The sequence below is a fragment of the Anser cygnoides genome, chromosome 27 (genome assembly GCF_040182565.1).
Source record: "Anser cygnoides isolate HZ-2024a breed goose chromosome 27, Taihu_goose_T2T_genome, whole genome shotgun sequence".
NCBI classification, from domain to species: Eukaryota; Metazoa; Chordata; class Aves; order Anseriformes; family Anatidae; genus Anser; species Anser cygnoides.
In genome coordinates, this window is record NC_089899.1 from 6,007,834 (window position 1) to 6,021,299 (window position 13,466).

Here is a 13,466-nt window from a genome sequence, read left to right on the forward strand (position 1 = left end):
AGAGTGTCACCTTCAGATATGGATATTGCAAAAACGGTGTTGGGTTGTTCAATGTTGCTTCAGAAGTTAGATCTGATTTTTTCTGTTCTCTCACCTCTCTGATAGAGCTTGGTTTTGTAAATGGCTGTTTTTTTCTCTGCATTTGTCTTTGCCATGCTATAAGTCAGTGCAAACTGGAGTATAGGGAGCTAGCTTCTGTGTGAAAGAGGGCATACGCTGACAGATGATCGTGCAGATGTGATGCTTTGTGCATGCACCTATAGATACGTGCACAACAATGCATGTTAAATGATGACAGATAGTAAATTTGCTAGAGATAGCTACTGATTGCAAGTTTTACAGCATGCCACCTTGTCCTGCCTACACTAACAGGTCACAGGTAATGGGGTTTTGAGAACACATACTGGAAGCAGCAGGAACTTGCAGGAAACTGCCAGTCCCTCAACCTGAGGGTTTTTTTTTTATTTCCTCATTCACAAAACCCTCATGCTCACGAGCACTGGAGCTCTGGACCAGCAGCCTTCTATGCAGTAGTTTGCCAGAGACTGCCGAGGGAGGCCCAGGAATAGACATGACAAGCCAAGAAGGGTCTAGGAGAGGGTCTGAACACAGGGCAGCAGCAAGAGCTAGGCTAGAAGCTGAGTGAGGTTGGAGGAAAGCAAGAGGGCTCTTTAGAGGCCAGAATGCCTCTCTGTTATGCTAGCTGCAGAAGCTCTGAGATCAGTGGAAATGAGCCCAATAACAGTTCTGCTTGGTAGCAAAGATCTCGTATCCATTCCAGCTTACACACTCCTGGTGTAAACTCTCCTGGTGCCTCTGTTTTATTTAGTTGCCTTCAGTTCTTTGCCAAATTTTTAAGAAATAATAAGAACCAAAGTTAATTCATCCCAGTTTTCCGTAAAAGATCTGGGTAAAATGCACCTCCTCTGCAGCAAGTCTGCTTTGACCTGCTGCAACGTGTCTGTATGGTGGTGTTTTGGTCTAGGCATGAAGGGGAGAGGAGAAGGAAAACTGCTTCTTGTTTATAACGGGCAACACACATAGTGGAAGATCAAAAGTCCCCTAGTCACACCCTTTCACCCTAACAGGGATCGTTGCTGTGTTGTTAGTTTGCATGCTGTACAATAACGCCTTTTCAGCTTCATCCCATAAGGACTGTGCCTCATCTACTTGCCTCTTTTTCACAAGCTTGTTGATATAAAGCATTAATCATTCAAATATTAATAAAGGTACAATCTTGGCTGTTGCTAACTATCTGATTTCCTTTCTTTTTCTTTTTTTCCTTTTTTTTTTCCTTGTGCATATTTTCTTTAGCTTGAAATGGCGATTGAAAACCTACAAAAAAATGAAGGGATTACATCACACAAAAGCAGTTTGCTCAACAGCCATGTAAGTTGCAATCAGAATTTACAACCTCTTTCCTGCTTTGGTAGGAGCATTATTTGTAGCCGTTTGGTGTATTCAATAGCACGAGTCACTCAAAACAGCCTGTGATTCTGCTGTGCTGCCCAAAGCAGCCCATTCCCAAGAAACGAGAATTTGCAAAAACTGCCATGATGTTAATGTTTGTTTATGAGATGCTCTGGATTGTGTTAACTGCCTCTACCCTATGTTTATTTATTTCTTCTGCCTTGCAATGGAAATTGCTGGCAATTAGATAAACACATCTGAGGAAGTTCTTTCCTTTCAGTGGAATTTAAAGATGGCTGGAAAATAACTTGCAATTCTACAGCAATAACTCGGAGTGAATCATGACAAATATCCCCTAAATACTGCGTACCAAAATCCTGCTCCTGTGAATGAATGCCTTTATTGCCTCTTTCTGTGCCTCAGGAAGACCATTACTGTTACAATGCTATGCTAAACCCATTTGCTAGACCTCTCTTTTCTTACTATGCCAACAATTTCCCTGCTTTGTGTGAAGTTCCCACTATTCTACTGGGCCTACTCAGGGTCTTCTGCATCGTGGTTTATGGCTCCCACGCAGTAATGCTTAACGGTGAGCACATGCTTGTGTCAGATTTGAAGAGTCTAATTCAAATGTTATTGAAGTTGTTGGATTTGCCTTTTCTTCATTGTGTTTTGGATTAGGCTGAAGCATGTTCTGCTCCGATAACTCACAATGCACAACGTGGTACTTCCTTATTCTAACAGATTTCCTCTTGCTTTGTATTTGGGAGTAGATATGTTATCATTCTTGGGTATGTTTGTCCTCTTCACCCTAGAGAAATAACCTGAGAAAATTAAAGGAACATTGAACCTAATGGTCTGATTCTCTTAAGCTGATGCCAAACTTCAGGCCTGGGCTCCTGGATGAGTTTGATCCTTATTTCCAAGTTCTAGAAATCGAAGGTTCCTTGTTGTAGCTGGGGAAATACAAAACTGCAGCGTCAGGCTTTTAGTTCCTGTTCTGAGCATACATGTGCATCCGTCCCTTCCCAGGCTGTGGCCGTGCTCATGCACCTGTGCAGTGCCCCTGAGTGCCACACAGATTTGGCTACAGGTACCATCGTTCTGCAGATTTTTCTTGTTCATCACAGTGCAGAGAAGGGCAGAGCGGAACAGGACGGGGCAGGTAGTGGTATGGTATTGAGCAAGGTTTAAAAAAAAGGAAAAAGGACAAAGGAAAGAAAGTGAAGATAGAAAAGAGATTTCGTCTGACCACAGGCTAAGCAGGCTGGAGTTGGGGCCAGATCCAGCCTCCTATCAGATCTACGCGACCTTTGTCCTGCAGGGTAGAAATAAAGAACATAAGGTCTCTCTGCCCAGGTCACCGTTTAGAGTTCGGCGTAAGGCTTAAGTGCCCTTACAAATTCTAAAGCCAAGAAGATACCTCACAGGCGCGTGGCTATGGAGCAGAATTTTTCATCAAGTGTTCTGTCCTTCATTTTAAACTTCACGTTTTGTAAATCTGTGAATTCTTAGCATAATGGTTTGTTTTGTTGCCATGAGCAGATGTTTCATGTCAGGTTAGTTTTTAAAAAAATTAAAAAGGGAAAGTAAAGGTATTTCAGTCAAAAGGGATTTTTTTACATAACACTGTTTATACAAATTCCATGGTAAAAGGAGCCACTCTTAATAACTTAATTTAGCCTCAAAAGCTCTGAGAGGTTATTTAAGTGCACTTGAAATATCAGATCTAGAAGCCAAAGCTAATGTTAATACCCCAGTGACACATGATGTTTCTAATGAAATTGTGTCAATCTATTACTGTTACTGAAAAAGCTCTACTTACAAGTGTACTCCAGAGGCGCTGGGTCAGAGGATTGGTTCTTTGCCAATTACGAGCTTGCAGATGATGCAAAGAAATTGGAGGAAGGTGACTGCAGTTTTCACAGGAGTGCCTAAACTAGGCACATGGAGAAGTGACTGGATGCACTGGAGTACCTGCTCGGGGCCCTGGGTGTCCTTAGCATTCACAGGAGAAGGAGAAAAATGTATTTTTTTCCTCACTGCTTGTGAAAAAAATAAATGAACGAACACATCTTTGGGCTCTTAGGCAGGAAGGGGCAGGTACTACCGATGGAGTTTCTCCCCTAACTTTAGTGAGGCAAGGATCTGATCCCCAAATGGCGTCTAGGTGGAAACACCTGAAAGGAGACCGGACAGCAGAGAAGGAAGGGCCTGCAGAGGGAATGATTGTCCCTCGGCAGGGGGAGGAATAGGATGCTCCTGCGTGGGGCAGGAAGGAGGTGAGCGCGGCAGCTCCAGCTCACCTGCCAGGGTGGCTCGGACTCGGCGCTCAGCGACCTGCTCAAAAGGCACTGACCAGTGGTGGTGGGCACTTCGTCTAGAAAAGAGACTTTTCAGGCAAATGGTCGGTTTTGAGGAACTTTAATTGCAGAAGGGGGAGAGGGAGCAAGAAGGAGGTGTGGGTCAGGGTCCAGGCCAAGCCAGACGGCAGGGGGACTTCCCAGCCCCGGATGAAGCCCCCCGCACGTGCACCACAAGCGTGTGTCTTCATTGCTTTGTTCGGTTTCCCAGAAGTGTCCATAACAAAACCTCTCAAAACCTGGGCCTTCTTCCTTTCTCCGACAGCCCTCTGTGTCCCTTCTTCCACCTTTCAAGAGCCCTCCTCGAATCAAGGTTTTTTTTAAAGATTTGTTTTTTTAAATCAAAACAGACACTCAGTAGAAATAAAGTCTAAGTAAAAATAAAATGGAAATGTTCCCCTGCAGTGCTTATAACACAAACAAAGCAGCATACAGCTGCATAGTGATTTTATTGGAACCTGATCGTAATATAAACAGAAACTTTCGAGTATCTTGTCATTGTCACAACCAAGCAAAATTCAAAAAGTAAACAGAACAAGGAATACAAATGGGAAGAATACTTAATGTTCTCATTTTAAGTGCCCAGTATGTTATTATTAATGCAGGAAGAGCAAAAATCATGTTTTGAAAATTATTTATATTCTGACAGATTTCTTTTTTAATCCCTTTTGTGCATTTCATAATAAAATTCCAATTCAATAGCAAGAGTTCGTATTGTCAAGCTCTGTAATGTTTAAAGGAATATAAAAAGACACTTGCAGAAAAAAAGAATGCTGAAAGATGAAGGGAATATTCTAGGATTAAAGTAAAAATGTCCAGGATCAAATTTAAATGAGAGGGCTTTATCTATATCTGAATTTCCCATAGTAACATGCAATATTTTTTTAAGGCTTGGAATTAGAACAGGTTTAGAAGAGCAGAAATAACTGTTTCACGTTCATTATCTTCCATAGGATAAATAAAACAAATGGTTAAAAACAATGAACCTTCTTAATCATTAATTTTTTAAATACAGGGGATGGGCCAAAACAAGCATGGATGTGGACTAATTAAAAACAGAGCTCCTGCTGGTCTTTTATGTCATGAACACTGGGGTCCTCTTTTGTTAGAGGCAGCTTTAATGGACGGGTCGATTGGAGCCCCAGGGCTCCAGAGTGGCCTTTCAGGGGCACCCAGCGATGCCTCTTCCTGCAGACAGGAGCACGAAGGGGCACCGTATGAGCAAACGCCACCTCTTAGGGCTATGGCCTTTGGATTTCGGAAAGTTCTCCGGCTGTGAATTGCAGCCCCTAGGGGACGTGTGACTGGAGGAAGGTGGGAAGGGGACGTGCAGCTCGGTGAGAAGCAGGACAGGGGCAGCAACCAAGAGGTTTTTCTTCTTCCAGCTCTGGGGGCTCCAGGGCCCGCCACAACCGATGGACACGGTCATTGCAACTGCAGCACACTTTGCATCAAAGCCAACTCATGAACAAAATAGTTTTAACTGTACGTCTTTGGATTCAGCTCCTTTGACATAGCAGAAGTTTGAGTACGTGAATGACAAATACACAGAACGTCCGTGGGTGCTGATAGCTTAGAGCTCAAAAGGATTTGTATGAGAGCAAAGTTGGATGTGAACTACAGAAACTGAAAATAACTCAGCTGAGTGAGGTGTCAGAGATGCCATTGCACGTTGCGGGTTGTATTTTCACAGAGTTACTGATATAAAACTCAAGGTATATAGTGGTGAATTGGGACCCTAAAGTTTCACCAAGGGAAGATTAATAGAAAAAAGCCAGTTATTGCAGTAGGAGTGGGGAGGATTTAAGCACAGGCCAACTTTCACATCCAGGTATATGGTTAAATCCCACTGATTTCTAGGCCAGTTTCTGAGTTTATGCTTAACTACAGTATATGCTTGAATTATTTGTTGTAAGGAGATGATGCAGACAATATTTTGACATCCATAACCTGACTTTATTTTACCACTAATCTGGTGTGAATGCAGCTGCATCCGGTGGAGCTACACCTCCTGTACATGCGTGCATGTGTAGAGGTCTGGATGTAGAGAGGTCTTAAAAATGTTAATCCCAAACGTCCTTGATGACAGTGAAAGGACTCCTACCAAAGCTATTGATTTTAATCCATTTGTAAATCTAGTTCCTTCAAAAATCCACTTAAAATAACACTTATTTTATTGATACTGAAAGTGTTGTTTAACCAATTAAAGGAGATTGGGTTTTTGTCTTTTTGTATTTTAATTCCTGTGCTGCCATTTTGTGCCTGACCTGCTCTCTCAGACTGTCTGGATATAAATAATTTATATCTAATTGCAAACTTTAATCAACAGAAATGTCAGAGGAAGTTCAGACAATAATTTTGTTAAAAATAATAAGCAGAATCCCCTCAGATTGTCAAGTTTCATTTGTTAACCATTTATTGGTAGGGGAACAGCTGCAAATACGCCAATCTTCAAATTAATAAAAACTTTGCAGCATATTTATTTCCCCTAAAATTTATTCATCCTAGGTAGTATTTTAACGTCTTCATTCCTGGAAAACATGAGTTCTTACAGCTTTATTTTGGCCCCACATAAGTTAATCCAAATGCAAGATGGACGCTGCGATGGCAGACAGATTTTTGTGCTACAGCAAAATCTGATAACGTTTTTGTTTGGGTTATTAGCTTTGGTCAGTGTCCTTTTATTCTTTTAAAAATGCAGCTGCCGTAAATATCACTGATATGAATGAACTACAGAGTGTTAAGTTCTCTTGAACTCCTGATGTCAGATACGTGCTCCTGACATTAAGCATCCATGTTGTTTTATGTAGCCTGTTCCGGCCCTCTTTAGACTTTCTCATATTCTTTCTATATTTATGTCTTCCATGCCTAAAGCTCCAGTGGTTGTTGGACAACTATGAGACAGCGGAAGGCGTTAGCCTTCCCAGGAGCTCTCTGTACAACCACTACCTGCGGCACTGCCAGGAGCACAAACTGGACCCGGTGAACGCCGCTTCCTTCGGAAAACTCATCCGGTCGGTGTTCATGGGGCTGAGGACTCGCCGCCTGGGAACCAGGTTGGTATGGAGTGGTGAACAGGGAAGCAGCTTGCTTCCCCTTTCCTGCTGCTTGTGCCATTACTTCTGAAAGAGCCGGGAAGCAGTGTTGCTCCAGGGACCCCAGTCAAGTCCAGTGTTATCTTGCACTGTGTTAAACGCTGTCCTGCAGGCAGCGGATGAGCTGGAGATGTTCTCAATGTGCTTTCGGTAGCAAGGTGCAAGCAGGCAAGGGATGCTGGCTGGGTTGTCAGAGGTGAGGAGTAGCAGGCTCCTGAACTCAGCTACATCTTGCCTTCCCCTACCGTGTACGTGGCTGCCAGGGTGCTGTACTGCTCCCTGTAGAAGGGGTTAATTAAAAGCAAACATTTAATACTGCTGCTAATTTTAGGAGCTGTGGTTTGCTTTCAAGAACAGAACCCGTGGCCTCGCATTTTGCAGAAAAAAAAATCATTGCACTGTTCTTGCATGATCTGCAATTTCTCTCATATGCACTGAAAATCTACGAAGTGTAATTTAGCAGGCACAGGTCTTTCTTCTGAGATGTGTAGAAATTACCAAGCATTGTGTTGTGGAAAAAAAAATGCTATTCTAAAGCACAGAAGTAACTTCCGTGTTCTGTGAAGCAAAGCTACTTTCTGAACGTGAATCAGCAGCATGAGAAGTTTGACAATAAAGTTAATTTCAGACGTTCTGGGGCTCTGGTGACAACACATTGTCCAGTCACACATCTGAATTTGATCTAACCCCATTTCCAAAGGAGTCTAAGAATATTTTATTTGAACCCAGGCTGCTTGTCATTCCATTACTGTCTCACAAAGATGAAGTCCCTCTTGATCGTGATTGCCACTGTCAGCTGCAGAGCCCAGCGTTCTGCTGCAGGGCAGCGGTTCCTCCCTTTGGGTCCAGGAAAGTTCTCTATCACAAGTGGGAACAGAACCTGTGTCCAAAACCATGATGCAGACAAGGTGTGCAGTCATCCCAGCACAGATTTAGATGGCTTATTTCTGAAATTCACAAAGCAGCAGGCTGAATCTTGTGACAACTGTTGGTTTTAAACATCAAAGTTCCATATAGCGTTACAAAAAAAAGGAAAACTTAAGAAAGTATACTTTCTGCAAAGGCATGTGTCCTTCGAGGGAACATCCAAAGTATATGCACAGCCTATACAGCTGACTCTGCATTTTATCCCAGGTTCTAATTTTACAAAGTAGCTAATACGCTAGAGAAACAGTGATTGCTCTGATTGTATAACTTTTTATAATAAAATTCAAGCCTGGATGACTGGGCTTTCAGAGGAGAACAAAACCAGATGTGTCTGGAGCATTCCACAGCTGGAATGGGGAGGTAACAGTCATGGGAAGAGCAGGGGAGAGTTTGGATTTCTGTAGACGGGTTCAAGTATAAAAGCTCTGAAGTAATTTCTTCAGAGGAGTAAAATTCTTTAGACCTATCAAGGAAGGAAAAATTCAAAGTCCCAACAGCTGCCCTAGAATCCTGCAACTTCTGTTTTGTGACCTAAAAGATTATTGAACTTGGAAACAAAAATAGTCAGAAAGTGGAGTTTCAGACCAGCAGCATTCTGGTATTTCAGAATTTTATTTCACTGAAAGCTAGAATAAAAGATCGGAATAAAAAACACTCTGTGGAAATTACAGAACGTTTTAGTTCAGCTTATGATAATGCTACTTACTTTCATATCATTCTATATTAAGGTTATAAATTATCTAGTAGTGTCTATTTTCTTTTGTAAAAATAAGGCGATTGATGGCCAGTTCTTAGAAATTTAAACTTATTTTTATATCTGCCTCCTGTGGCATAAATATTAGGTGTTTATTATATACTCTTCTTTTGTAAAATTTTGGGCCATGGCATCCCGAAGTCCATCACTAAAGGGTTTTGGTTAACCTTGAAAACTTGTCATTAAACAACAGCAACAAAAACACTTAAAATTCAAAATGTGGATGCTTGAAAAGGTACGATACACCTCCATAAATATGGAAACAGCTGTCCACCATCGTGGACTTGAAAAATTCTATTTTGTTGGGAAAACTTGATTTGACACATCTGTCTGATGTGATGGATGGAAAGAATTTCTCCTGAGGAGTATCAGAGCAGCTTTAAGGACCAGCAATGGAAACAGAAGTGTAGCCACTTTTGCTTACAAAATCTTTCAGTTTTTTACAAAACTACAAAAATGAGCAACTCCCAAGACAAAAGCAGATCAAAGCTTCTTGCCGTTGCTGTAAAAGTGCGTGCAACAGAGAAATGGCTTTCCTATTGTAGTTGACCATTCGGTCAGGCTTGTTTTTCATCCAACTCTAGATAAAGATGGAAGTTTTGTTTTTATATAAAAGCAAGTTCTTAAACTCTAATCAAAGGGCAAAGTGTCCCTTGAGGTCTCTGTCATTCTCTTTAATAACACTGTGTATTGTAACACTTGTCGGTTCTTCTCCAGTTACCATTGGTAGCTTGGAACAAACTTTGCCAGATTTTAAGTGTGGATGTCATTGAACTTTGCGACGTGTTCTTCTAAATTTCATAGGGGATGATGACATTCATTAGTTCAGCCATTCAAACAACGCTTGGCAGCAAACAAACGTGCACTGTAAGAAGTGTGTGTATTGTCAAAACAAGCCCAAGAGTAAATTGCAGGGCTACGGTGTTGCTCCCATTGACCTGCTGGCACTGAGCAATTTCAACGCTGATACTTGCAGGGGAAACTCCAAATATCATTATTATGGGATCCGTCTGAAGCCAGAGTCTCCACTGAACCGCTTGCAGGAGGACACGCAGTACATGGCCATGAGGCAGCAGCCCATCCACCAGAAGCAGAGGTAGGAGCTCCTGGCCCCTTGGGGCTGGGCGTGCTTGGGGTTAGGGGGAGCACATTGGGATGGGGCAAATCCGATTGCTGCTGAAGTGCCAGAGCCCATAGCTGAGCTGTTAAAAAGGTACTGGCCAGTCTGAGTACTGGAAGGGTCAAAGGGAAATTCTGGCTCGCCAAACTGCATTTATCTGCCTGTTCTGTTTGCCAGTGGCTTGAATTCAGCCTGCTGCTGCAGAGACTACTACGGTATGTACCGCTTCTTACTGCATCCCTGTGACTCAGTAGTTTAGGACTTCAGCTCTGGAGTTATTTGTGCCTCATCAGAGGAAAGGACATGTGGCTTGTGTTGGTTTATTTTATTTTATTTTATTTTATTTTATTTTATTTTATTTTATTTTATTTTATTTTATTTTATTTTATTTTATTTTATTTTATTTTATTTTATTTTATTTTATTTTATTTTATTATTTTTTGGTGTAGCAGTGCAAGTTAGACAGTGCCACGGTTAGTCTTGTGTCTGAGCAACCTTGAATAAAAACACAATGTGCAAAGGAATTTGGAACTGTCTCCTGGAAGCGTTGACACTTCTGGTTCTTGCTGAAGTGAAGAAGGAGCAGAAGAATTCATTTCTTCAGCTCCCAAACAGAAAGCAAATCTAAAATCAGCTCCAGAGTGTGTACTCTGGCACCCACTCCAGCTCTGCTTCTCATTTTCTTTTCTTTTTTTTTTCTTTGTTTTTTCTTTGTTTTTCTTTTTTTTTTTTCTGTCACCTTGGGCAAACTTCTTAACCCCTTTAATCCTCTCCCGGGGAGAACTTTTCAAAAGGAGGTTCTCATTCTCAGTCTTGAGCTGGTAATATAAACAGTCCGCCCTCAAAATGCTGGCCTTGACTGTAACCTCACTTACTACATGATGAGTGCATATAACTTCTTAAATAAGCATTCTACAGCGTCATGACTTTGTAGGTGTCCCTGTCTTTCACAGTATGACTGTGAAAGTAACGTGTATGTGTTTGCTTGTGCCTGTGTAAATACGAAGGCATGCTCTAAATGTAGGTACAGACCGGCTCAGAAGATGGATGGCATGGCAGAAACTGGGTCCAACAGCAACCTGCACACTACCCCGGAGCAATCGGTTGCTGCTCAAAGTCAGCATCATCAGCAGTTCATAGGTGAGGAGACTGCTTTGATGGATTCAATGTCTCATGTCTGGGGTTATAATCGTCAGAGGAAGGAAGGCCTTTTCCAGGACCCCCTGGCTGCCCTGTATTTCTTCTTTTTCTAAAAAACCTGCAGTAGTCTAACAAGCTCTTATAAAGTCATGTTTGCTGTGTTTGTTTGCTAACTCCTGTACCCACAGGAAGCCTTTTTCCTCGTGCCATTGGGTCTGTCAGTTCCCTCTAAAAATGTATTCAGAGCAATTTTAAACAAATTAGATGGAAGGAGTAGAGATATCTAAGCCATGAATCCTGAAGAGCCTTGTTAAAGCAGGGAGGTAGGGGAAGCAGAACGATTCTGGTCATTGCCCCACCAGGAGAGGAGGCTGCAATGTTCATTTGACTACAGAAGATCCATACGAGGCCTCTCCTTGGGAAACAGGTTCTGCTTGTGGTATTGCTGGTCATGGATCTACATGTTTCCATAATCTCCAGTAGAGATACAAAATCCCAGCCAGTTCCAAGCGTTATCTGAAATAAAAGCACTCCTGATATATCGGCTATCCAGGTGTATTGTCCATTGTACTCCCAAATTTCCAAAGAGTCTTTTTCAGGCTTTGGAGAAAATATAATGGGAAGCACACTAGATTAGGACAATGTATTCTTGTTTCTTTTATTACAAAGAGAAAGAAAGCATTCTCCTTTCCACGCTGAATATATGGACTGCAGTTTTTTACTTTTTGCCCATTGTAATGGTATGAACCAGGGAAGTACTAGAGTATCAGTCTCATTTCACGAGTTTCATCACCAGATGAAACATGAAAGACAGCCACCAGTGACAGCAGCATCTTGTACTTGACTGTAGTCCTGCGTAACTGAGCGCTCCTCATCTTGGACATCTTTCCCATCTTTTTCCCCAGATGTAACCCATGTCTTTCCTGAGTTCCCAGCCCCTGATCTAGGCAACATCCTCTTACAAGAAGGGGTCACCATGAATGACGTGAAAACTCTGCAGCTTCTTTACAGGCGCCACTGTGAGGTGATTACTTTTAATATTTTTAATTGATTTATTAAATGATATGGGACATTATTCGTGTGCTCTTCTCACATCCTGCTCTCAGGAAAAGCTCGAACATCATAGGGAATGTGTGATTTGTTAGGTATTGCAACTCAGATATTGCACTTAATGTTGTTTCTTCATTGTGTGACCTGTTTTATGTTATGCTGATTATTAAAACAATGCACTTCCAGTTGTTTTTCTTGTAAATTATTTAATCTAAATGGCAGCACATGAAATTTATGCTGACACTATGTGACAAGATGCTAACAGAGCAGCTAATGAGATGTGTTCTTTGTTGTTAGGCAACTTTGGATGTTGTAATGAACCTTCAGTTTCATTACATTGAGAAACTGTGGCAATCCTTCTGGAGTCCTAAAACACCATCTAGTGATGGCTCTACTGCCCTGCCATCCAGGTACTTTGATTATTTCTGAATGATCCACTTTTTGTGGTATTTTATCTTTTAAAAATGCATGAAGTGTTTTCAGCTTCACTAGACATTTTGAATGCATTGTAGGATTTGAAAATATCTTCTTCCTTGCAGAATCTTTATAAAGAGTGTCAGAAGTTTAACATTGTAATGTCCACACAAAATGCAGACCTCAGAGGAAAGCATCTGCTGTGTTGATGTACATCTATGACATGCCTTATGCCTCCTGTAACAAATGCTAATCCAAAATAGAGGGACAATTTAGATGAATGAGAATGGGAAACTGCTTTTGTAAATGTTCAACAGGAACAGAAAGTTACAATTCTGTGCCATTAAATATCTCTGTACCATGACATCTCAGACACTGAGGTTTTAGTGAAAACTAGGCTGGCTCGCTTATTTGGGTGGCTGTCCAAATCTTTAAGTGTCTCATGTCTTGAGGAAGATAATGACAAACTGAGCTACTCTGATCCTGGCTTTGTATTTTTGTCTGGCTCATTGTTATTGCCTATTCTTCTTCCTTTATGCTTTGGTAGTCTGCTGCCAAGAGATGGGAAGGGAAATAGAATTGAAAAGGTGAAGGTTTCTTGTTAAAATGTATATTGAAAATTTGTGTTGTCCACTTACACTAATTATACAAAGATTTCAGATACTGATGTTTTATATTCAGAAGAAAAATGGTAAAAGTTTGAATATTAAGGCAATACCCCATAATAATCTCTAGAATATGGCCCCGTTGCTCTCAATAGATGTTATCCGATGGATATTTTGCTGCATAGAATGCTATCTGATGGTTTCAAAAACCTTTTTACTTAAGGGTATATCTGCAAGGCATATGGCAACGCAGCAGAGAGCTGTGCTAGGTACGAGTAGATTCACGTGGATACTGGAGGCAGCGTTTCTGCAGAGCTCTATCTAAACTAGCTTGTCTTGGTAGGGGAGTGTGCTCTAGTACCTCTGCATGCCACTAATAATCAAGACAGGTAAAGAAAGCATTCTGTCCCCCATTTTATATATATACAAACATAAAAATGAAGTATTATCAAAGTGCCAAGCTGGTTGAAAGTATGATAAAATGCAGAACCTGGTTCCACTTAACAGAAAGTTTAGGTGCTTTGTGGCTGATTTTTCCATGTGAGTGTTCTAGGAGTATGCCTGTTTAGTTAATTTACTAAAACTGCT

The 13,466-nt window shown here is 41.4% G+C and overlaps 1 protein-coding gene across 7 annotated transcripts in view; it reads left to right on the plus strand.

Annotated features, from left to right (window-relative positions):
- The window catches only part of RFX2 (regulatory factor X2), a 59,411-nt gene that overhangs the window by 37,602 nt on the left and 8,343 nt on the right, over positions 1-13,466 (plus strand). For 5 of the 7 annotated variants that reach the window (XM_066983633.1, XM_066983634.1, XM_066983635.1 and 2 more), the window contains 6 exons: positions 1,315-1,389; positions 6,648-6,829; positions 9,526-9,645; positions 10,694-10,809; positions 11,715-11,833; positions 12,157-12,269. In XM_066983633.1, coding sequence (XP_066839734.1) covers positions 1,315-1,389; positions 6,648-6,829; positions 9,526-9,645; positions 10,694-10,809; positions 11,715-11,833; positions 12,157-12,269 — 725 coding nt within the window. The remainder of the gene's footprint in view (positions 1-1,314; positions 1,390-6,647; positions 6,830-9,525; positions 9,646-10,693; positions 10,810-11,714; positions 11,834-12,156; positions 12,270-13,466) is intronic. The other 2 variants (XM_048054076.2, XM_048054078.2) reach the window with 1 other exon arrangement.